Source organism: Callithrix jacchus, chromosome 14 (genome assembly GCF_049354715.1).
Source record: "Callithrix jacchus isolate 240 chromosome 14, calJac240_pri, whole genome shotgun sequence".
Lineage (NCBI taxonomy): Eukaryota > Metazoa > Chordata > Mammalia > Primates > Cebidae > Callithrix > Callithrix jacchus.
Genome location: NC_133515.1, coordinates 81,748,680 through 81,771,026, shown reverse-complemented (window position 1 = coordinate 81,771,026; position 22,347 = coordinate 81,748,680). Strand labels below are relative to the sequence as shown.

General features: G+C 38.6%; 1 protein-coding gene across 17 annotated transcripts in view; it reads left to right on the top strand.

Annotated features, from left to right (window-relative positions):
• LTBP1 (latent transforming growth factor beta binding protein 1) overlaps positions 1 to 22,347 on the top strand; it is a 466,293-nt gene that overhangs the window by 293,585 nt on the left and 150,361 nt on the right. For all 17 annotated transcript variants that reach the window (XM_078349509.1, XM_078349510.1, XM_078349508.1 and 14 more), the window contains 2 exons: positions 10,314 to 10,436; positions 19,411 to 19,578. In XM_078349509.1, coding sequence (XP_078205635.1) covers positions 10,314 to 10,436; positions 19,411 to 19,578 — 291 coding nt within the window. The remainder of the gene's footprint in view (positions 1 to 10,313; positions 10,437 to 19,410; positions 19,579 to 22,347) is intronic.

The following is a 22,347-nucleotide window of genomic DNA, read 5'->3' as shown; positions in this document are numbered from 1 at the left end:
TTTAACCTACTTGGTAAAGCTGGACCTCCTTATGAAACAAATCAGACTCATTACTTTTCCTGTGACTCTATCCTGGGGTTGATATATTTGTAAATTGGTCATTTATTCTGTGCCTGTGAGAATTTTACCTTTCAAGACATTATCCTTAGAAAGCCTAGAAAGATTCTGGCTGGGCAAGAGGTATGCCTTGACTTGGTCCCCTGAGGAAAGGGGAAGACAGGAAAGGAAGACTGGCAGATACATTCTTAGGCAGATCACTTCAAAAAGAAACATCTGTGGGGAGGACTCAAGATGGCGCTGTGAGAACAATCCAGGATTGAAGCTCGTGGTCAATGCGTGGAAGGGGTGAGTCAGGGCTGCATTTCCAGACGGATCTTTGTTGCCCACAGAACGGGGAAATTCCTAGGTTTAGAGGAGACGCGGGACGCCAGGCAGAGGTTTTGGCTGGCGCAGCTGGAGGCCGGTGCGGCGACGGCCCGCGCTGTGGGGGCGCTACACAGCAGTCAGCACAAAGTGCGCTCGTCCGGGTGCCCTCTTGGGCCAGTAACCTGAGACTTGGGAGGGCTGAACTTGAGACTGAACGGGACTTGGACAGTGAGCCAGCCCAGGAGATTTTAGGGTGACAGTGTTTGGGGTAGCGCAGTGGGACAAACAAAACGGCGATTCCAAACGCTCCCTGTGGAGGGGTTCCCTGAGGCCGCAACTCCGTGGGGGAGGGGGGCCCGCCATTACCGAGGCGAACCGCCCCTACTGAGGTACACGCTCATTGCTGATGCAGCCTGCCGTTGCCAAGGCAACCCCTACAACAGAGAGACTCCACCGCAGGGCGTAGCCTGTGGCAGCAGGGCGGAGACCGCAGCAGAAGGGCAGAGCCTGCAGCAACAGGGCGAACCTCACACCAGCAGGACGGAGCCTCAGCAGGCAAATAGTGACTAGACTGCCACCTAGCTGGGCAGGACAGCACAGCAGACACTCACAAGGAAAACCCCAACACCCCCCAGACAGAGCATCTGAGAAAAAAAGGGATTTTTTATGAGTTATGTTGCAGCAGAATTAAACATAGCAGCCTAACAGCCCTGAATGAATAACAGAGCTCACAGCTCAGCACTTGAGCTCCTACAAAGTACATACTGTCTCCACAAGCAGCTCCCTGACCCCTCTATATCCAAAAGACTGACATTTGGCAGGCATCATTCTGGGACAAAGAAAGCAGAAAAAGAAACTGGTAGCATCCCTCACTGTTCCACAGCTGCTATAGGTGCACCCCAGAGAAGCAGGGCCTGGAGTGGACCTCAGCAGTTGTATAGCGAAGGGGCTAGACTGGTAGAAGGAAAACCAAGTAACAGAAATACTTCACATTTAAAGCAGTCTCTAGAGGAAAGCATATAGCAATAAGTGCCCATATGAGAAGAATGGAGAGATTCAAAATTGACACCCTATCGTCAAAATTGAAAGAGCTAGAGGAGCAAGATCAAAAAAACTCAAAACCCAGCAGAAGACAAGAAATAACTAAGATCAGAGCTGAACTGAAGGAGATTGAGACATGAAAAACCCTCCAAAAAATCAATAAAGCCAAGAGCTGGTTTTTTGAAATGATCAACAAAATAGACCACTAGCCAGATTGATTAAAAAGAAAAGAGAGAACAACCAAATAGATGCAATAAAAAATGATAAAGGGGAAATCACCACAGATTCCACAGAAATTCAAACCAACATCAGAGAATATTACAAACAACTCTATGCACATAAACTAGTAAACCTGGAAGAAATGGATAAATTCCTGGACTCCTGTGTCCTCCCAAGCCTAAACCAGGAGGAAGCTGAAACTATGAATAGACCAATAACAAGGGCAGAAGTCGAGGCAGCAGTTAAGAGCCTACCACAAAAAAAAAAAAAAAAAAAGCCCAGGTCCAGATGGGTTCACAGCCAAATTCTACCAGACACACAAAAAGGAGCTAATACCATTTCTTCTGAAACTATTCCAAATAATCCAAAAAGAAGGAATTTTTCCCAAATCATTTTATGAGACCAATATCATCCTGATACCAAAACCCGGCAGAGACCCAACAAGAAAAGAAAACTTCAGGCCAATATCCATGATGAACATAGATGCAAAAATATTCAATAAAATATTGGCAAGCCGATTGCAACAGCAAATCAAAAAACTTATCCATCATGATCAAGTAGGATTCATCCCGGGGATGCAAGGCTGGTTCAACATACACAAGTCTATAAACATAATTCACCACATAAACAGAACCAAAAACAAAAACCACATGATTATCTCAATTGACGCAGAGAAGGCATTTGACAAAATTCAACAGCCCTTTATGCTAAAAACCCTCAATAAACTCAGTATCGATGGAACGTATCTTAAAGTAATAAAAGCTATTTATGACAAACCAACAGCCAATATCATACTGAATGGGCAAAAACTGGAAGCATTCCCTTTGAAATCCGGCGCTAGACAAGGATGCCCTCTTTCACCACTCCTATTCAATATAGTACTGGAAGTTCTAGCCACAGCAATCAGGCAAGAAAAAGAAATAAAGGGTATTCAAATAGGAAAGGTGGAAGCCAAATTGTCTCTATTTGCAGACGACATGATAGTATACCTACAAGACCCCATCGCCTCAGCCCAAAAACTCCTGAAACTGATAAGCCACTTCAGCAAAGTCTCAGGATATAAAATCAATGTGCAAAAATCACAAGCCTTCCTCTACACCAATGACAGACTTAAAGAAAGCCAAATCAAGAACGAACTGCCATTCACAATTGCTACAAAAAAATAAAATACCTTGGAATACAACTCACAAGGAACATAAGCGACCTCTTCAAGGAAAACTACAAACCACTGCTCAACGAAATCAGAGAGGACACAAACAGATGGAGAAACATTCCATGTTCATGGTTAGGAAGAATTAATATCGTAAAAATGGCTATACTGCCCAAAGTAATTTACAGAGTCAATGCTATACCCATCAAGCTACCATTGACTTTCTTCACAGAACTGGAAAAAACCACCATGAACTTCATATGGAACCAAAAGAGAGCCCACATAGCCAAGTCAATTCTAAGCAAAAAGAACACAGTGGGGGGCATCACACTACCGGATTTCAAACTATACTACAAGGCTACAGTAATCAAAACAGTATGGTACTGGTACCAAATCAGAGATATAGACCAATGGAACAAAACAGAGGCATCAGAGGCAACACAACATATCTACAACCATACAATCTTTGATAAACCCGACAAAAACAAGCAACGGGGAAAGGATTCCCTGTTCAACAAATGGTGTTGGGAAAACTGGCTAGCCATGTGCAGAAAGCAGAAACTGGACCCTTTCCTGACACCTTAAACCAAAATTAACTCCAGATGGATTAAAGACTTAAACATAAGACCTGGCACCATAAAAACCCTAGAGGAAAATCTAGGCAAAACTATCCAGGACATAGGAGTAGGCAAGGACTTCATGAACAAAACACCAAAAGCATTGGCAACAAAGGCCAAAATAGACAAATGGGACCTAATCAAACTCCACAGCTTCTGCACGGCAAAAGAAACAGTCACTAGAGTGAATCAGCAACCAACAGAATGGGAAAAAATTTTTGCAGTTTACCCATCTGAGAAAGGGCTGATATCCAGAATTTACAAAGAACTCAAACAGATTTACAGGAAAAAAACAAACAAGCCCATTCAAAATTGGGCAAAGGATATGAACAGACACTTTACAAAAGAAGACATATATGAGGCCAACAAACATATGAAAAAATGCTCATCGTCACTGGTCATCAGAGAGATGCAAATCAAAACCACGTTGAGATACCATCTCACGCCAGTTAGAATGGCGATCATTAAAAAATCTGGAGACAACAGATGCTGGAGAGGATGTGGAGAAAAAGGAACACTTTTACACTGTTGGTGGGAGTGTAAATTAGTTCAACCATTGTGGAAGACAGTGTGGCGATTCCTCAAGGCCTTAGAAATAGAAATTCCATTTGACCCAGCAATACCATTACTGGGTATATATCCAAAGGACTATAAATCATTCTACTATAAGGACACATGCACACGAATGTTCATTGCAGCACTGTTTACAATAGCAAAGACCTGGAATCAACCCAAATGCCCATCGATGATAGACTGGATTGGGAAAATGTGGCACATATACACCATGGAATATTATGCAGCAATCAGAAATGATGAGTTTGTGTCGTTTGTAGGGACATGGATGAATCTGGAGAACATCATTCTCAGCAAACTGACACAAGAACAGAAAATGAAATACCGCATATTCTCACTCATAGGCGGGTGATGAAAAATGAGAACACATGGACACAGGGAGGGGAGTATTAAACACTGGGGTCTATTTGGGGGGGGAAAAGGGGAGGGCCAGTGGGAGGGGGAGGTGGGGAGGGATAGCCTGGGGAGAAATGCCAAATGTGGGTGAAGGGGAGAAAGGAAGCAAAACACACTGCCATGTAGTGTACCTATGTAACTGTCTTGCATGTTCTACACATATACCCCCAAACATAAAATGCAATAAAAAAATTAAAAAAAAAAAGAAACATCTGAAGGCTGAAGATCTGTATATTAGTTCCCTTAAAAGTATCCCAGCCTGTATGTACCCTATAGAATACCCTCATACTCCTTCATGGGTAGTGTACCCAGTGCAAGTTGTTCTTTGGAAGTTTAAGAAATAGATATATGTTGTCTTAAAGAGTGAACTCTTCTTCCTAAAGTAAGTGATCCTAATTAAATAATTTAATTGTCTGTCTGGGATGAGTATTTGTGTCAAGAGGTATTTTTCTGCTTTCAAGTGGAAGTCATACTGCTAATGGAATTCTATCATGGAATTTCTATTCAGTAGCAAAAGCTGAACTCATGCAGATGAATCTCCAGAAAGCTTCATATTTTTACGTGGTATAAAGATCCTCATGTCCTATTCTTACCTTGTCCTGACTCCTGTTGGACATGTCTCATTTCCTGTATAAACTTGTGTCACTAAAAAGACAGTAAATTCTTACTCACTTTGTTAAACATACATACTTTCCTGTAGGAGAATAGATGTATAAAAATATATTTGTTTCCCATAAGGGCGCTTGTGCTATTCATAATCTATTATGCACCAAATGTCATATTTATTTATTCCCTGGCATTTTCAGCCCTGGAAACTGGCAGATTGTTTTGAAGTTGGAGAATATTTAAACTACAAGTCACCTGAGGGATTATATTGTTCAGCCCGTCTGTGTTACAGGAGAGGACGCTGAGATCAAGAGAAACTGAGACTTGCCCTAGGTAACATAACATAAACCCTAGTTGGACCAAAAGCTAGGTCTTAGTGGAATATTCCTCCTATTACTTTCCCCAGTCCTCTTCATCCTTTTTAGGAATATGGCCTTGGACAAAATTATCTCTATAAAATGGAATAATTATTCCTGTACTGCTCACCATCCAGAATTGTTGTGAAGTTTCAATGAGTTACAGTATGCTATACAAATATAAAGGATCACGATGAGGAAGAAGAAAGATGAAGGCCCTCACTTCATTGTCAGTTTATTGCATCCTTCCTCTGTACTGAATACTTAGGCTGTTTTATATTGGCTTGCTCATAGGGAGTCTCTTGTTATGTATATATGCCTGATTACTCTGTATTTTTCTATACCTGGTTAATAGATGCCCAGGCTTCTTATTTCTGTTGTATTAGGTTGAACCATAGGACATTGCCAATATTTGACCATTTTAGAAGAAGAGCAGTTTTACAAGAAAAGCAGTTTTGTATTCTTGAACTTCATCTGTGGCCTGAAGTACGTGGTAGGCTATACAGGCAGAGACACCTGTAAAGGTTTTAAGTAAGTGGAAAAGTATGTAAAGCTTCTTCGTGTTAGCTGTAGCTTCACGGATTTTGCCTACTCTAGAGGAGCACCTGGGTCTGTATGAACTTCTTTCCTTGTTGCTGTTTCTAGAAACTTCTAGACTGCCTGCCTGAACACAAAAACTCAGATGGGGATAGGGAACGGGTGACTGGCTGTTTGTGGGTGCCAAGCCCCTTCAGCCATTTATTTTGGCCTTCATTCTTCAACTCAGTTAGCTGTGCTATGTGCAGTAGTTGTTTATACCACTTCTTCAAAGGCAGACTTCCACAGTCTTCCAGAGAAATTTGGTGACCTGTAGAGGGAGGACAAGGAATAAATTCATGTGTTTTTCAAACTAAATAATTAAAATACTTTTGATTTAGTCATAATCCATTAAGGAAGGTTTGTTGGCCCTTTAAAATATGAGACTCAGCCAGACACAGTGGCTCACACACTTTGGGAGGCCAAGTACTTTGGGAGGCCAAGATGGGAAGATCACTTGAGGTCAGGAGTTCAAGACCAGCCTGACCAACATGGTGAAACCCCTCTCTACTAAAAAATAAAATAGCCGAGAATGCTGGCATGTGCCAGTAATCCCAGCTACTCGGGAGGCTGAGGCAGGAGAATCACTTGAACCCAGGAGGTGGAGGTTGAAATGACCTGAGATCATGCCACTGCACTCCATCCTGCACAAAAGAGTAAGACTCCATCCCAAATAAATTAATTATAATAAAATATAAGACTCCTGAAATGCTATATTATTTAAAAATAAGTTATTTATAAAATGACATATTATAATCAAGTTTTATTCTACTAAAATAAAGAAGAAGATAGCTTTAGGCAATGAAGTCTAAATAGAATTGGCTTACCGTTCACCCCCCATGTTTTATACAGTTGTTAAGTCTAAGTAGAATTATGGTTCACCATTCACCCATCACATGCCACACAGTTGTTAAGCTTTGGCCTGATAATGTCTTCACTTGGAATGTTCTTCTCTCATCCAGATACAGTGCGTTGAGTTCAACCAATGCTATGTTCTTAACGTGTTTGCAAGTCTCCGTTATCTTTTGCTTTTATTTAGAAAGCTTGTGACTACCTGTCTAAAAGAGTCACTTAGACAGTTGTTCCTGTTTCTTATTAGAAAGATATTAATTTATTAATTTGTGAAGTTCTATGTTAAAATTATGGGGGATAAGTTTTTGTTGGCTGAGAAGGGGCACAAAGAACCTTCTGAGGTGATGGAAACGTTCTTAATCACGATCTGAGTGGTGGTTATACCACATGTGGATGTGCAAAACTTCACCTAGTTGTATAGTTAAGATTGATGTACTCTGTTGTATATAAATTAAATCTAATCTCTAATTTGTAGTTCAGGAAATATTAAAAGAAAAAACAGATAAACCAAGGTAGTTGAAGGAAACAGTTTTTCTGGAAGCTGTGAGAATGTGTCACAAAGGAAGGCCCATGTTTCCTGGGTTCCTCGGGCCAAAATTAGGGGAAGTGGTGGTCCCAGTGCTGGTGGCACGAGCTGATTAAAACAGTTGTAACAGGAAGAGTCTTACATGAATCCTCTTCTTTGTGGATTTTTCTGTTTCTTCCTGTCTATACCAAGTAGGTTTGCTGGGTCTTTTTTTTTTTAAGTCTGAATTCCTGGCCTCCATTCCCATGGCATCCTGGTCAAAGCAGTGAGCGAGCAGTATGGAGAGTCAAAGGGGCATTGGAAGAGGGTATTAGGCATTGGTTGTAAATTAGGTATTTATGAGTCTGGGGAGAATCCTCTACCTTAGCCTGGCAGCCAGCCACAAGGCTGGGATGATGCTGTTATAGGGAGAATTACCAAGGGAAAATTCTGGGTCCTCAATCTTATCACGGAATGTGTAGTAGTGCGGCCAGTGAATAGGAGTGCAGGCCATGCAGGGGAAGAGGAACACTAATAATCATACCCTAGTGAGGATGTGCGGGGAAACAGAAGAGTGGAAATTTTGTCCAGCCTTCTTGACCACAACTGGCTGGTTACCCAAACTTGAGGTTTTACTTGGGACATATAATAGGGCTTCACTTGTACCATGTAAGCTCCAACTGGACTTGGCACTCTTCCTGGTCCTTCATGGTGGTTTTCTTAAAAAGAATGAGTTATGGGGGAATATTTTCAATGACATGCTGTACATAAATGTGCATTACAGATCAACATACAAGTCAATAAAGAATGAGATGGTCAGGTGCTATACTGTGTGCCATGCCAGATGTCATCTAGTGTACCAGCTGTGTACAAGTTGGAACACCATAGAATTTATATAACAAATATACATTAACTTATCATTTGAATGTCGTGGAAGGTATCATATTTCGTCACTGAAATTAAACATTGCCTATTCTGAGTAAAATATGTACATATGGATCATGATGCCTACTTAGAATGTGAAATATTCATGTTCAAATAATGTTAGTATTTGCTTAAATAATGATTGAGAGCTATATTTTCTTTTTATGTGATGATCCTGATAATAATGTTTTGCTACCATTGTATCCAACTTCAATTTAGAAAGTTAACATTTTGGGACCCTCAATAAAAATTTGTAGAAGAATTAATGATTCTACAAATATTATTTGAAATGGAAGTGCTAATAGTTTGTTAACTATTAAGCTTCACAGGCTACACTGAATAAAATACAAGTGACTGCCAATTTTTCATGTTTAACTTATCACATTCTTTTTTGATTTTCAATTAATTACCTTTCCAAGTGAGTGTATAATCTCTCTTTGTAAAATACCTCATTTTTATCCCTCCTGTTTCAAATCACTTTGATTTTCGCCTGGATCTCCATATGCAGAGTATCTTAAGCATCTCTTTCTAGCAATGCTTTCCTCTTTCACTCTATTTCTGAATCTTCTACTGCTGCTGGGTATTTCTACTTGGGTATCCCAATGTGACCTTGAACTGTAAAACTGAACTCTTCGTTCACCTGCCCTCCTTCTTCCTTAGAACTCCTTCCACAAAAGCAGCAGTGATTTTTTTCCTCTTTTTTCTCGGATTAGAAGCCTCCCAGACATCCTTGACTCCCTTCTCTTACTTTCTCACGATGTGTAGTCCAATCAAGTGCCATGTATTGTCAATTAAAAAGAAAAAAGCAGTTGGAGAAGAAGATTTGTCCATTCCTCACCTTCCTGATTGTTCTCACTATCACCAGCCTGGCTGTTACCAACCTCCTACTTGCATAACTCTTTCAAGTGATCAGACCTTTTTTATTTTTATTTTTTCATTGATTGATTTATTTGTTTGTTTGTTAGTTTTTTTGAGATGGAGTCTTGCTCTGTTCCCCAGGCCGGAGTGCAGTGGCACAATCTCTGCTCACTGCAACCTCCGCCTCCCGAGTTCAAGTGATTCTCCTCCCTCAGCCTCCTGAGTAGCTGGGATTACAAGCGGGCACCACCACACCTGATTAATTTTGTATTTTAGTGGAGACAGGGTTTCACCATGTTGCCCAGGTTGGTCACAAACTCTGAGCTCAGGCAATCCGCCTGACTCATCCTCCCAAAGTGCTCGGATTACAAGCCTGGCCACCCCGATTGGCCCAAGTGATCAGACTTTTAATCTTTTCTCACCAAGCCATGTATGTGTTGGCCAGATGAATCTTCCTAGAGTCTACCTTTGACTCTGCCTTTCTCCTGAGCCAGAAACCGTTAGTATAGCTCCCTATTCTCAATGAAACTGAATCCAGATGCAGCCTGGCTTTTACCAGCTCTGTTTCCAGCTATTTACCTTCCTGAATTTTCTTTTCTAGCCAGTGGTTTGACTCATCATTTCCTGAGCCTCCTTCCATGGGCCACACTCTGTGCTCAAGCTCCAGTGTTTCCCACACAAGTCATTCCTTCCCTTCCTCGCCCATCCATCCCACTCCTGCCTAGACATCAGTACTCTAAAGTCTTACCTCCTCCTCAGTGCCACAGTCTGCCCCACCTCCAGCTTCCTTCTGTGGCTTTTACTGACTGTATAGGCAACTTCGTAATTCAGCTTCTAACAGTTTATGACAGTTCTTCCTTGTGATAACTTGAACTGCTTTTTACTTCTTTAGGTTTTCAAATATTCATATGTGCAATTAGACTGTCAGTGATTCCAGGGTGAGAATCTCTGCCTTACCTATATGCTCCTATTACCTAACATAAACTAACACAAAAAAAACTCTGTGAAGGGCAGAATTTTTATCAGTTTTTTTTCCACTAGTAAATGCTTAGCATGTGACATATAGTAGGTGTGTAATAAGTATTCGCTATATAAAATGTGAATGTTCAATAAATATTAATTGATTTGGTTGAAGGTTATTTACACCTGCTACATCCTTTTTTCGCTGTAACTAAAAGATTATTATAGTGAAAGAGGAAGTAAATGCAATTTGGAGCCAGAATCTGCTCAACATGGCTTGACTGCTCCTTCTAAAGAATTGTGTTTTCCTGCAGATATTAATGAATGTCAGCTACAAGGTGTATGCCCTAATGGTGAGTGTTTGAATACCATGGGCAGCTATCGATGTACCTGCAAAATAGGATTTGGGCCGGATCCTACCTTTTCAAGTTGTGTTCGTAAGTAATAATCACTTTTTATTCCTGTTTTGGATTGTCTTTAGGATTTATCCAAAAGAATGGAAATACTCAGTGGTCAACTGAATGCTTGTAAATATGCAGGAAAACCTCATTAATTAAAATGACAAGGAGGGGTCTGCCTGACATGGTAAAATAAATCTATAATATAGAACCTCCTCTAAAATGCATTTTTATTGTGGTATAAAAATATAATAGCTAAAACTCAGAATAGAGACTAAGCACGCTGAGGAAATATACTTTAATGAAAAGAGGGAATTAACATGAACATATCAACCTTTTTTGGTACCTGAGAAATTATAGTAGGGTTTTCCTTCATAAATACAGTATTTTAAGCATTCTTTAGGTTAAATTAAACTGTGTCCTAGCATCTGTCTTTAATTATTCCAAATTCTGAGTCACTGGACTCTGATTTAATGAAGTTTCACTACTTTCTCAGTTGTAAAATTCTGGAAAATAGTTACCAAGGCCCTGTTCTTTTAGATTTTCTAATTCAGTTCTAATTTCAGATAATGTCTTGTTCTTTAAACCCAACAAAATGACCTTAAATTTTACTGTTTTGCCTTAAAAATGTTTCTGAGCTTTTCCTTTGTTTCTGATAAGGGTAAAAATTCTTCTTCAAACCACATGTTCTAATATTGGTTCTAAAATAGTTTGACCAAACAGTTACCCATGATTTTTCTCTCCATGAAAACTAATTCATGTAATCACTACAGATCATATGCCATTAGAGAGGAATGCATTTTAGGTGTCAAGTTCTCAAATGCAGAATTAATTTTAAGATTGCCTTATTTTTAAAGTAATTGTGTCCATTACTACAAAAATAGGTGGGCACTGTAAGATTTTTTTTTAAAGAGATGGGGTCTTGCTATCTGGGCTCACATCCTGAATTCAAGTGATCTCTCTTCAGCCTGCTGAGTACCATGACTATAATCATGGGTGTTGCAGCACTGCAAATTTTTAATGGCTGTGTTGTTTAAATGGATGCATGGCAGAAAACTATTAGGATAATTTTAAGAGGAATTGTGTATTAGTTTATTTCCTGCAGGGTTTTTCTATTTATTTATTTATTTTTGAGATGGAGTTTCGCTTTTGTTGCCTAGGCTGGAGTGCAGTGGTGCTCACTGCAACCTCTGCCTCCCAGGTTCAAGCGGTTCTCCTACTTCAGCCTCCCAAGTAGCTGGGATTACTGGCATGTGCCACTACGCCCAGCTAATTTTTGTATTATTAGTAGAGATGGGGTTTTGCCATGTTGATCAGGCTGGTCTCAAACTCTAGACCTCAGGTGATCCACCTGCCTCAGCCTCCCAAAGTTCTGGGATTACAGGTGTGAGCCACTGTGCCCAGCCATTTTTATTTATTTTTTTAATGTAGCTTTGGTCTGTACTGAGGTGCATCTTTCTTGTCCCTAGTTTGAAACTTCCCATTTGGTTGACATGTTCTTCATGAGGATACTGTCATTCATATTCAGTATGAGATGATATGAGTGATATGTCATATCATGAATGATATGCATATCATGATATGACATGATATGAATGATACTGTCATTCATATCCTTCATGAGGATACTGTCATTCATATCTCACCTGAGGGCACAGAGAGAGATAAGCTTGGTTCCAAGCCCTCAGGTGAGAGATGTAGAGGTGATAAGATAAAGACAAATGTAGTAAGATAAAAACGACAGTCTCATTTATTACTTTTAGGTGAGTTTGTTGAGTCTTTTGAAATATTGTTACTAATTACTACTCTTTTCCTTTAAAAACTGTCAACTGCAGATTAGGATGTTTTACACGTAAGTCTTTTTGGTGTTATTTTATAGAGAGTTCTGATTATGAAGCAGACAGACACCTAATTATAAGGCTTTCTTAAGGGGTAGTAAAATTAGACCATAAAATTACATTTGCACTCAAGGTACTTTTGAAACTGATGCAAGGATTTGGAAATTTCAGGCTAAAAGTCACATTGTTGATGATACCAGATAACTGAGGGGATCATTTTTGGCTGATTTGAATTACATGAATGAATATTTTAAATTATTTCATAATTTAAGCATAAAGATTGTAGAGTTTGAATATAGAGTTCGTCACGAATGCTTTTTCCCCTCCGTTTATAATTTGGCTTGTAGTCTGGTTACAATTTTTACACTGAAGTTTACAGATTAGGTAAACTTGCAGAACTAGTCACAAAATGTACTATGAAACTTTGACTAGATCTGGTGACTAGAGTTATGGGCAGACATCCAGGTTTTAATAGGATTGTAGAAATCTGACAATGAGATTTTTTGAAACACTCGCACATTTCCTTAGCATTTATTTTCCCTGTCATTGCCCAAATAATTCTGAACTTATTAAGCAACCATCCATTCTTATTTGAAAATTAAATAATTCAATTTTGTGGTTCAGCTACAACAGCTGAAATGATAAGTATTAAAAGACATTTGTTGCTAGTTAAGTGTTCCAGTTGAGAGTTCGAAGTAAAAACTTGGGCTTTTTACCATTGTTGAGTGAGAAGATTTATTTCTCTTTCCTCTGAATTTACCACATGTAACATCACAGAGACATACAGAGTTCCTTAGGATTTGTGATTTAAACCAATCCAGTCTGATTTGCAGGTGAATTCTGTGAAATTGAGGTGGTAATTAATAGCCTACCAACGAAAAAAAGCCCAGTACCAGATGGATTCACAGCAAAATTCTACCAGAGGTACAAAGAGGAGCTGGTACCATTCCTTCTGAAACTATTTCAAACAACAGAAAAAGAGGGACTCCTCCCTAACTCATTTTATGAGGCCAGTATCATCCTGATGCCAAAACCTGGCAGAGACACAACAAAAAAAGAAAATTCCAGGCCAATATCCCTGATGAACATCGATGCAATAATTCTCTGTAAAATACCGGCAAACCGAATCCAGCAGCACATCAAAAGCTTATCCACCACAATCAAGTCAGCTTCATCCCTGGGATGCAGGGCTGGTTCAACATATACAAATTAATAGATGTAATCTATCACATAAACAGAACCAAGTGACAAAAACCACATGATTATCTCAATTGATGCAGAAAAGGCCTTCCACAAAATTTAACAGCCCTTCATGCTAAAAACTCTAAATAAAGTAGGTACTGATGGAACATATCTCAAAATAATAAGAGCTATTTATGACAAACCCACAGCCAATATCATACTGAATGGGCAAAATCTGAAAGCATTCCCTTTGAAAACTGGCACAAGACAAGGATGCCCTCTCTCACCACTCCTATTCAACATAGTATTTGAAGTTCTGGCCAGGGCAGTCAGGCAAGAGAAAGAAATAAAGTGTATTCAGTTAGGAAAAGAGGAAGTCAAATTGTCTTTGTTTGCAGATGACATGATTGTATATTTAGAAAACCCCATCGGTTCAGCCCCAAATTTCCTTAAGCTGATAAGCAACTTCAGCAAAGTCTCAGGGTACAAAATCAATGTGCAAAAATCACAACCATTCCTAAACACTAATAATAGACAAACAGCCAAATCATGAGTGAACTCCCATTCACAATTGCTGCAAAGAGAATAAAATACCTAGAAATACAACTTATACAGGCTGCGAAGGACCTCTTCAAGGAGTACTACAACCCACTGCTTAAGAAATAAGAGAGGGCACAAACAAATGGAAAAACATTTCATGCTCATGGATAGGAAGAATCAGTATCATGAAAATGGCAGTACTGCCCAAAGTAATTTATAGATTCAGTGTTATCCCCATCAAGCTACCATTGACTTTCTTTGCAGAATTAGAAAAAAACTACTTTAAATTTCCTTTGGAACTAAAAAGGAGCCCACATAGCTAAGACAATTCTAAGCAAAAAGCACAAAGCTGGAGGCATCACACTACCTAACTTCAAACTGTACTGCAAAGCTACAGTAACCAAAACAGCATGGTACTGGTACCAAAACAGACATATAGACCAATGGACAGAACAGAGGCCTCAGAAATAACACCAGACATCTACAACCATCAGATCTTTGTTCTTGGATCAGAAGAGCCACTATCATTAAAATAACCATACTACCCAAAGTAATCTATAGATTGAATGCTATTTCTATCAAAATACCAAGATCAATTTTCACAGAAATAGAAAAACAATGCCACAACTTGTTTGGGACCACAAAAAAGCCAGAATAGCCAAAATAATCTTGAGCAAAAAGAACAAATCTGGAGGCATCATACTACCTGACTTCAAAATAGATTACAAGGCTATAGTAACCAAAACAGAATACTCCTGGTATAAAAACAGGCACATAAACCAATGGAACAGGCTAGATAACTCAAAATAAAGTCATGTATTCATGGCCAACTAATTTTTTAGAAAGACACCAATAATATACATTGGGGAAAAGATACCCTTTTCAGTAAATGGCATTGAGAAAACAGGATATCCCTATGCAGAAGAATGAAAATAAACTTCTGTCTCTCACTGTATTAAAAAAATAAACCCAGGATAGATTAAAAACTTAAATAGAAGACTCTGTAAAACTACTAGAAGACAGGGGAAACACTTTAGGGCATTGGTCTAGGCAAAGATTTTATGACTAAGACCTCAAAGGGGCAACAAAAACAAAAACAGGCAGGTAAGACTTTATTAAGTGAAAAAGCTGCTATACAGCAAAGCATACAACAGAGCAAAGAGACAACCTGTTGAATGGGAAAAAAATATTTGCAAGTTATTAATCTGACATGGGACTAACACCTAGAATATAAAAGGAACTCAATAGGAAAAAAAATCAAATAATCTCATTAAAAATAGACAGAGGACCGAAATAGGCTTTTCTCAAAAGAAGACATACAAACAGCCAACAGGTGTATGAAAAAATACTCAATTTTTAAGGAACCATCAATCAAAACCTTAATGAGATATCATCTTACACAAGTTAGAATTGTTTATTAAAAGTTTTTTTAAAAAAACAGGTGCTGGGGAGGATACAGAGAAAAAGAGATTCTTGTAAATTGTTGGGAATGTACATTAATATAGCTGTTATAGAAAACAATATAGCCATGTCTCAAAAAATTAAAAATTAAAAATAGGACTAGCATACAATCCAGCAATTCCTCTACTGGGTGATATTTATCCAAAGGAAAAAAAATCAGTATGTCAAAGAGATATCAGCACCACCATGTTTATTGTGGCACTCTTCACAATAGCAAAGACATGGAATCAACCTAAGTTTTCATCAACGAATGGATAAAGAAAATGTGTGGTATATCCATGAAATGGAGCACTTCTCAGCGGTTAAAAAAAATATTGGGGCAACATGGATAAAACCAAAGGTCATTTTGTTAAGTGAAATAACCCAGGCACGGAAAGACACATATCTCATGTTCTCGTATGTGGGAGCTAAAAGAGTTAATCCCTTGGAGGTAGAGATCAGAATGACAAATGGAAAGGGTATATGGATTAAGGATGGCGTGGGTAAAGAGAGATTGGTTATTGGGTGCAAACATACAGTTAAAAGTAATAAGTTCTGATGTTCGGTGTCAGAATAGGGTGACTATAGTTAACAACAATGTATGTTTCAGAATAGCTAGAAGTGAAGGCATGAAATGTTCCCAACACATAGGAGTGATAAATGACACGGTGGTGGATGCCCTAAATACCCTGACTTGATTATCATATGTTCTATGCATGTAACAAAATATCACATGTACCTCATAAATATGTACAAATTATATGTCAATTTTTAAAAAAATAGATGTGTAAGCCAGACTTTTTCAGTGGTTTCTTTCTTGCCCTCCTTCTACCTTTGAAGAAGCTGATTTATTGTTAGCTAGTTGCTTTTTCTTATGTACACTTCAAGGCAGGTCAAAATGTTTAGTTAGAACAGAAGCTGACACCCCCTGATAAGCTAAGAGTTGACATATTAATGACTGCAAGCCAATGATTCTCTTTCTATTCCTATTCTGAAGACTTGTATTTGGGCTGCTTTGAAAGCTGCCATAGAAAAAACACCAGTACTACAGAACTTATGGAGACTATTTGGGTTAGGAAATGGTAGGAGGAAAAAAGTGTACAAAATCAAGATCTTTTAGGGTAAGATGTTTGGGAAGAATTAGTTTACTAGATATATCTTTTTCTTTTTTCTTTGAGATGGACTTTCACTCTTGTTGCCCAGGCTGGAGTGCAATGTGTGATCTCAGCTCATTGCAACCTCTGCCTCCTGGGTTCAAGTGATTCTTCTGCGTTCAAGTGATTCTCCTGCCTCAGCCTCCAAAGTAGCTGGGATTATAGGCACCCGCTACCATGGCCAGCTAATTTTATATTTTTAGTAGAGACAGGGTTTCACCATGTTGGTCAGACTGGTCTCAAACTCCTGGCCTCAGATGATGCACTTGGCTTGAACTCCCAGAGTGCTGGGATTACCGGTGTGAGCCACCGCACCCAGCCTCACTAGACATAGCTTCATCCTTCAGATGATAAAAGGCCTGAAATTTTATATTTTTCTTTGCGCAACGTATGGGAATTCAACAACTACAGACTCCCTTTAATTAACAAGCAATTGTTTCAGTAATTAGCACACACACATATTAATCCTTTAAATGACTAACTTGCTCATTTAGAACCTTAGTTCAATTATGAGGGTAGTGATGATAGGTTGTTTCAAAATAGAATACTTGGGTAGGGGAACAGTGTAAGGATAACAGGCATAGTGTCTATAACTCTAGATATATCCTAAGGTGTGGATATAAGAAAGTGGGTATAGAGATTTAAGTTGAAGGGAGCCAACATCACAGTTCACCAATGTCAAAGATTTGAAGAAACTGTTCTGGTCTGAATATCTCTCGTTCTTGGAACTTAGAGTTCACACCGATGCAGTTAATATTATAATTAAGCCCCATTGTGCATAAGATAGGTTCTTGTGAGATGACCTGATACTGCTTCTCTAGAAATATGTGTTATAAGTTCCAAATGGTCAATGTGGAGAGGACATTTTAGAGGAAATCCTATGTGAGCTATGCTAGAACATATGTATGTGTTCTAAAGATTATTCAACCTACAGTCACACTCAACATGCTATAACTGAAGAATGTTCCATTATTCCAGGAACATTCTTTACTATCCTTTTGAGCATAATAACCATGTTCTTAAATGTTCTTTTTCTTTTGGTCTGTGACTTTTGATATTTACAGCTCCCTTGCTCAGACTCCAAAATAAGAGTAAGAGAGGGAGAAGAAAATACTCAGACTTCTCTATTTTACCACTTTTCTAGGGGCCCTTGGCAGGGATGCCCTTACTAGACATACTCTAAGTTTGGAGCTTCAGGAATGTCACCTGTGCTACTGCAATCCCCTTTCCTCATCCCCTAATTCTTTTTTTTACTTTCTTCACTTTGGCTCACACAGTTGTGAAGGATACCAAGTCTGAAATCTACAGGGTGGACTGGCAGACTGGAGACCCAGGGAGGAGCTGATGTTTCAGCTTGAATCTGAAGGCAGTCTGCTGGCAAAATTCTCTCTTCCTCAGCACAGATCAGTACTTTTTCTGTTGGGCCTTCATTGACTGACTTCAAATACATTATAGGACTATAGTAATGAAGTCCACCCTCACTGTGGAGGGTAATTTGCTTTACCCAAGTCTTATGATTTAAATACTAATCTCATATTTAAAAAAAAAAAAAAAAAAAAAACCTTCACAGCAACATCCAGACCTGTATCTGACCAAATATTTGGACATCAGTGCCTAGCCAAGTTGATATGTAAAATGAACTATATCAGTTAAATTGAGTTTCTCTAGTCTGTACTACTGGCAAGTGGTAGATCCACAATTTGAACCCAGCCTATTAAATTCCTTGCTCTTTTTTACTGTGTCACAAGCCTTAATATAGTCAGATTGTTTCTTGTAGCTATTCCAGAGATGTTAGTCCCGTTGGAAGAATGAACATTTGTATCTGAGCAAGAAGGGTAGGAAGGGTAGGTATTTTGGTAGCCCCAGATGCTAGAGGAATTGGGTAAGGGAAAAGCAAGTCAGAAAACCTCATTTGGATGGTGATAAGGGAGAGAAGAGCTTTGGCTGGGTTTGGGGAATGGGCAGAGGGAGACACTAAACTGTCTGATTCAGCACCTTTGACTTGACCTGGCCCTAGTTCTGTAGAACACAATCCATCCATACTTGTAATAGAAGATGAACTTCTTGAAGGCAGGGCTGTGTTTTAGTTATTTTCATATTTGTCCTGTGTGCCTAGTAGGGTGTCTAACTGCTAGGCTGATGAACTCTTCTCCACTAAATGCATAGCAGAAGATTAGGATTAGAGTTGAGGTATTGGATAGCTGTAGCCTAGTATACTTTTGCAGTGTTTTCTGAGGAATTGATCACATCATCTCTTCCTTCTCTGGTGTGCTGCCTGGCTAGAACCAGGGCCTTGTGTGTGTCACTCCAAATCAGAAACCACTTTCTGCCTCCCATTCACGTTCACTGGCCTAGGCTGAGACCTGATGGGCCCTGCAAGTTCTCACATCCCTGGGGTGAAAAGAGCAGATGCTGGCTTGCAGCATCAGCCATCTTCCTCATTCTCCATAGTGCCTGGTTATTCACTAAATGCTGGCCGAGAGTTATCTCTACTGTGGTTAAATATAGAAAACTAGGTAGTGATTTTGATAGCACATGACTAGGTTTATTTGGGTAGGTGGGTTTTTGTTGAAATTTTCTCTTCACTTATGCACACATACCTAATTGCATGCTTGCTAAAATGGAAGAAGGGACCAGAGAGGGACAGGGACAACCACTGCCACGACTTTTGGTGTCCTGACTCTGAAACTCATATGGTAAACTGATTTTTCATCAGGAAAGGTGATGCTCTAAATCTAGACAGATTTATTCTGAAGTATGGTTTTTAATTCATACCTTAGGATTAATTTTACTGTCATTTGGAAAGCCAGTGTAGTTTTGGTTTCTCATGTAATGTCACACTTTATCTCTCTGCTTCAGCTGATCCCCCTGTGATCTCAGAAGAGAAAGGGCCCTGTTTCAGACTTGTCAGTTCTGGAAGACAATGTATGCACCCTCTATCTGTTCACCTCACCAAGCAGCTTTGCTGTTGTAGTGTGGGCAAGGCCTGGGGCCCACACTGTGAGAAATGTCCCCTTCCAGGCACAGGTAAGACATGCGTAGCTGTATGTGCACATACATTCCCATCCACATGAGTACAGAGGAGAACTTTGGCAACTTGGGTCATTTTTGGTTTCTGACTTTACTTTTTAATAATACAATGTAAACATTTTTGTCACTTTTGTAGAAACTGTAGACATACATGGTTGAATCAGTGGGAAAAATTATGTGCAAAGAGATTTTCCCATTTCTGTGTGACATTAGACTTTCTTTTGAATATTAAGAAAATCTGTTTTATTTTATCTTCAGCTTCCAGAACTCTGAGCCTGTCTGAGTCTGAGAAGGCTCTGCTGAGCCAGTGCTTTTCTAATGATTGACTGTTCATCAGTTCGTGCTGGTTGACTCATTTATTCATTTATTGAGTATCGTGCTTAATTTCTTTAATTGGAAATGGAGGGAATTATATTCATGATTGACTTTATGCTGTGAAGATTAATAACTTAAGAGCAGATCTTTCCAAAACTCTTAACAACTGTGAGAGTTGAGTATGAAGAAGTAGATTATTCTTTATCCTTCAGTTTGGTACATAATTGCCATATGTCCTGAGAAGGCAAATTTATCTCTTTAAATACCTTATTCTACCAATGAACCACCCAGTTTCTCAAGCAGGATCAAGTAGTTACATGGAAGAGAAAGAAATGTAAAATGAAAGTATTGGACCTGCTATTAACAAGGAATAACCTCAATTTTACTACTTGGGATGGGCATAAAATAGTCTACTCAATTGCATGTTTGATAAGATGCTTCCCATTTAGGGAAGTGTCTTAACTCGCACAGGGCCATGTAGTGTCTTAAAGCTGTAACTTACAAGATAGCAGACAAAATTTAAATATGAGTGTCATGATCCACTTTTGTTCATGGTTAGAACCAGAAAGAACTCTGTTAAGGCAAAGGATAATACAACGTTGTTGGTATGTTGATAGACTAGATAATTTAAGGCCTCCAAAAGGTCCTAGTACCCTCTCATGCCATCTGATCCACTCATTATTACAATTAATGATCAAGTAAATAATCTTTATAATTTATAGACACATTTCTCTTGAAGTTCAGTTTTTTTAAGCTTTTAGTTTGTAAAATTATTATGCATATTATTGTGTGTGTATAATGTGTTTTTAACTTTTTTAAATTTTTAACTTTTAAGTTTAGGGGTACAAGTAGAAGCTCAGTTTTGATAGCTTTGTAATCCTTTCCTGAAGCATAAATTGAAATGGTGACTGTAACTCAGGGATACTCCTCTCCAGTACTGTCAATAAATTTGAAAATAATATTCAAGATAAAATTTTCGCACTTAATTTTTAGTGATATGGTGATTTTCATTAAAAATATTTAGTTCATTAATTCTTTCAACTTGGTTTTTAAAATCATGTTTTCTTCCGGAAACATCTTTTCAAGTAAAATTGTATTTTGTAGTTAAACATAAGAATGAGGTTCTACCATTTAGTGTGTGATCCTTAGAAAAACAATACTGTAGCATACTATAATTTTAGTATTTTTAGTTTTCTTTTTTTACTGAGAACTAACTTCAGGTCCCAAACATTCAATAGAAGATCTCTTGTTCAGTGAAAGTGAGAAATGACTTATTTTACTTTCAATTTTAAAAGTAGAAATAAAAAAGTTAACCATAAGCTCCTTGGTGTCTGCATTTGGTAATTTGCCTCCAACACCAACACCAAAGGGATTAGGTGGATTTTTCCTCTGAAGGCCACACACTGTTTTAACCCGCTACTCCCCCTTGCCTTTTCCCCTCACTTATTCATGGGGATTATGCTGTGGAGGTTAGCAAATCACGTGTGCTGAGTCTACTTTTTTTTTTTGTAAAGAATACAAAATCACTTTTTTTTTGGCAATGATAGTGATTCCAGGTCACAGCATATCTCCTTGGCCTCTGGGTAATTAAACTAGCTGGTCACAGCCAGGCTTTTTCCCAGTTGTTGTTCCTTTACTTGAAAATAGCCATATCTAGATTTGGCATTTCCCTTCTTTCTTGATTTCTACCTGTCATCTCCAGCATGTCTCACTTCTCTAGACTTCCTCACTATTCCAGGATTCTCTCCTTCAAAAACCTTTCCCCTTTTCAGTCCTTCTTAGTAACATCCTCTTACCAGCTGACACATGGCATTTTGGCAGAGCCCTTTGTGTTCAACTAGAGACAAACCGTGAGGATTTCAGCATCTCATTTCCCTGAATAGTGATTTTTGTTTTTGTAACCCTATGGCTCTTTACCTTAGACAAATGTCACTGATCTCTTTGTGAATAACTAATGAAATTATACCAAAGCAGGAAAAAAAAGGAAGTCTGATTATTGTTGCTAACACATATATACAACAACATAAGATATATATGATACATATAGTGTCTTCTATATATGAAATATCTCCTAATGTATAACCTAATAATATGATATATAATATTTTCTAAGTGGTTGCTGATTTTATATATATACATATATATATGTATATAATAATCCCTCTGTAACCATGGTTACGTTTCAGTGGATTCAACCCAATTGGTTGGTTGAATCTGTGGATGCAGAACCAGATATGGAGGGCTGATCATACTATGTAATTTTATGTAAGGGACTGTAAGGGACTTGAACATTGCAGATTTTGGTATCCACAGTGGTTTCTTAGAACTAATCCCTCATAGATACTGAGGGATGACTATATATATAATGTGATATATAAAAGATATGCTAATTATATGCTATACATAATATGTATATATTCTGATTGGGTAGGATAAGGAATTAATAGATGG